Here is a 3,732-nt window from a genome sequence, read left to right as displayed (position 1 = left end):
ATGAGATGACTGTTGTTGTAAATATGCGCTATACAAATAAAATTGAATTGAATTGAATTGAAAAACTGTGCATGCAGAGGGAAGCGCACTTTGAGATGTCAATAGTCATCAAAAGGATGTGTGTTTGAACAGTACAGTTACAATTTTTCTCACTTGCTGTATGTGTGTGTTTAAATTAGGGCTGGTCCGAATGGCAATTTTTGATCTCCGGACATTCGGTCCCAATTAATGACGAATATCCTGAATGTTCGGGGGTGCCGCGCGGTGGTGGCGGGTGTGTACATTTGGCTATTAAGACCAGTTTCTGTGTTTAGGCGGGGGGTATTCGGAGATCAAGTTTGATATCCCGATTCCAGCACAGCGAACCAGTGGTTGGCTATTCAGGTCCAGCTGTAGTTTAAAACAAAGATGATGTACACAAACATACATACGTGCGTGCGTGCGTGAATGAGACGGACTGGCCTTGTATGACAGTTGTGTAGAAGAATTTAGGTTCCAGTTCTGCTAACCTTTTTGTATAACAGAGCTCTGGATGACAAAATTCAAGCATAAATAATATTTTAATTTTGAATGTATTTGCCTCCTGCGTGAATTGTGCATAACTGCATAGGGTAGAGTTATGTAGATTAATGGTGGTTATAATGGTGGTGCTTGGAGGGCCAAATATTTTCTAAGGTGGGTATTATATGTAAAAAGTTTGAGAAACACTCATCTAAAACAGTACAATGTATTTTACTGCAACAACAATGATTAAAAACTAAGAAACTAATTTCCTGTACTTGTGCCTAAACAACTCAACTGCATCCACAGATGTCACTCTGGCTGTATATGTGTAATCTTAGTAACAAGTAGGATATCCTCATCAGTTTTTAAGTAAAATACACCTGCTTTCAGGAAGCAGTCTAAAAATGTACATCCTCTACTCAGAAATAATACAAAATATGAACAAGTTTAAAGTTGGCAATTGAACAACACTTAGGTGTAATTGTTGTCCAAAATAAGTCACAAAACAATTTTACAGGTTAAAATTAAGCTAAATGTTAAAAATATTATGAAAAATAACCTAAGTCTTTATCTTTTGAATAAACTGCATTTATTTAGTTTGTTTATTCGGAGTGCTTTCATTAATCTATTTTCACCCCATCCTCCTGATACAAGAAGTGTGTCTACAACAGGTGGTAGAAGTCTCACCGCCCTTCATCACACACTGATACAGGATTAGGGTTGGACATTGCTCAAAATCTTCTGATGCCTTCATAATGCCATTGTTTCAGACCGACATATTAGAGCTTCTGCTCTGACTGCATCAGAATTTAATTTGTCTTAAAATGAGCAGCTAGACACAACCTATGCCAGAGTGAAATGTTTAAAAGTCAAGAGTTAGAATTTATTTGGTCAAAATAAAAGTAATGGTAGGAATGCTAGATCTTAGATATCCAATGCTATGCTTTGTGGTGGCATGCTATGGAGACATTTCAAGAGAAAGCACTGAAGATTCAAACCCATCAGCTCAGCTGCGGGCTGTACCACAAAGCAAGTTTGACAAAATCAGGCACACTTTGTGTAGACTTGTTCAACAAAACCTAAAACCTCAGTCAGCAATAGTGGGTCTCAGGACAGTGGCTGCCAACTTTCTTTGTCAACCCATGCTTTCTGCTTCACACTCTGTGCACCCTCACATAAAAAAGGGGTGCTTGACACGCAAATAAAAGTGAAAATTTATTTTAATGATTGAATATTCTAAACTTTGGCCTAAACTTATTTGTGTGAAAGGAACTCAATTCAATTCAATTTTATTTGTATAGCGCATATTTACAACAAGTCATCTCACAGCGCTAGACGTAGGAGACCGAAACGTTGACAATAAATTGTCTTTGGGCAGGCTAACATTCACTGAAAATATGAAAAGATTTGGTTGAATTATTATAGCAGTAGAGCTGTATACTTTCGATCAATTTTTAGGCGATTTTTGGTCATTTTTGTAAAAAAGAAAAAAGAAAAAAAAAAAACAAGGGGTGACCAACTCCCTCCAGGTTTGACCAAATTTCCTTAAACTTAGATTGTTGTAGTTTTGGGTGGACCCCTTCAAACTGGCAAAGTTTAATGGAAATCGGTGAGAAGGCTTGTGTCACCGCCGCCTGGTCCTATCATGGATGCACTCTTAAACTCAAAAACGCTATTAAAACATCTCGCACTCCCTGACCACTATAATAAGTACTAACTATTTTTGCAAACTTAATCTTTTTAATTAACAACACCAGCAACATAATTTTATTTTTGGTTTGTGTGCCTGACAACAATGTCAGTATTTTAAAACCATCTACAGTGAGTTTTGATGCAAGCCCATCTCTCTTTTATGGCATGGATGACTAGCACAGTGTGGCACAGGCTGCAAGTCAAACCACTGACAGACAGTGACTGATGGATAGATGGATAGATAGATAGATAGATAGATAGATAGATAGATAGATAGATAGATGACTGCTGGCTACTTACACCACACTCCCCTTCCACCGATCCGTTGACCATCATCCTACCACAGTACAGGCCTGGACACGTAGAACTCATGGCCACAACTGGAAGGACACACAAAAAAACACTCACCACCAGGACTTAGTTGTCTAAGTGGGTCTCCGTTTCATAATAACTAGCAGAGGACTGTTCAGGGCTAGCGGAGCTCCGCAGTAGTGCTGGCGGCTCGCCTCCATCGTTTCCTGCTACGGTCTGTTTGATCGCAGCTTTGCGATGGACTTCATGTTGGCCCGTCACTTCCAAACACTACACGCATGCGTAGCAGTGGGGACACCTTACTGACATAATAACAAATGCGATGATGATTGTGTCCATTTCTACATATTGGTGATGATGCAGTCGCGACACAGAAGAGCTTTACGGCCAACCAGAAGCAGCAGTTGGACGGCAGCAGGCTGCGGGAAGCCTCCTGGCTCTGCTCAGTGTTCCAGTCGTGGGTTTATTCACAGAGAGGAAGCTAATAAATGAGCTGGGCTGGGAGGTGTGGTGAGCTCGGTTAGCTAGTTCACCGTAGTACAACCATACCATTCGCCTCTACGAGATAGCTGTCGTTAGACGAGACAACGGAACGTTGCTGGAACTCACCCATTGTGGCCCAACAACGACTTCCAGTGGTTTTCACCGTCTGACACTTAAACCGGCTGCTGCTCAACCACAAGCGGACATGACCGCGACCTGCTGCTGCTGCTGATGATGTTTTTTCTACTGCCGCTTCTTCTTCTTCGTCTTCTTCTTCTTCGTCTTCTTCGTCTTCTTCTTCTTTGTACATCGTGGCAGACTGAGCGCAGCAGCTCCCTCTGCTGGCCATCAATACAACTCCACTGACAGTCTTATTCTTTTGCCGAGCCTGGGACGGTGGAGAAACTCGTTTCCAGATTTTGTTGCATCACAAAGCTCCACGTTGAGCAGTGATCTAATTATTAGTATGTGAAGTCTCTGAAAGTTCTGCTGCAGGAGGGTTTCCCCTGTGTGATACTGTTCTAGTTTTCTGCCCCTCCACAGGGTGCTTGTTAGCCATCAGCAGCCCATGATTCAGTCTCAGCATGGTTCGACCCACATGGCCCTCCTACCAATTTTTGTTTTTGAAAAAATGTGTTTTAGTGTTGGCTGTACTGAAAACACAAACATGCCTTTTACTTCTCCCATGCTTCTACCATAAGCTCCCAGTCCTGATGACTGTTATTGAATTTTACAGAACCT

General features: G+C 41.4%; 1 protein-coding gene across 1 annotated transcript in view; it reads right to left on the bottom strand.

Annotated features, from left to right (window-relative positions):
* Positions 1–3,256, bottom strand: part of jkamp (jnk1/mapk8 associated membrane protein) — a 27,834-nt gene extending 24,578 nt beyond the window's left edge. Inside the window, exons 1-2 of the mRNA XM_008299868.1 lie at positions 3,118–3,256; positions 2,497–2,576 (exon numbers count right to left, since the gene is read on the bottom strand). Of these exons, the coding sequence (XP_008298090.1) occupies positions 2,497–2,576; positions 3,118–3,121 (84 nt within the window). The 5' untranslated portion in view covers positions 3,122–3,256. The remainder of the gene's footprint in view (positions 1–2,496; positions 2,577–3,117) is intronic.
* Between the last annotated feature and the right edge of the window lie 476 nt (positions 3,257–3,732).

Source organism: Stegastes partitus, unplaced genomic scaffold, assembly GCF_000690725.1.
Source record: "Stegastes partitus isolate 25-593 unplaced genomic scaffold, Stegastes_partitus-1.0.2 Scaffold1475, whole genome shotgun sequence".
Lineage (NCBI taxonomy): Eukaryota > Metazoa > Chordata > Actinopteri > Pomacentridae > Stegastes > Stegastes partitus.
Note: the sequence above shows the minus strand (reverse complement) of the source record. Positions and strands in the feature narration are given on the sequence as shown.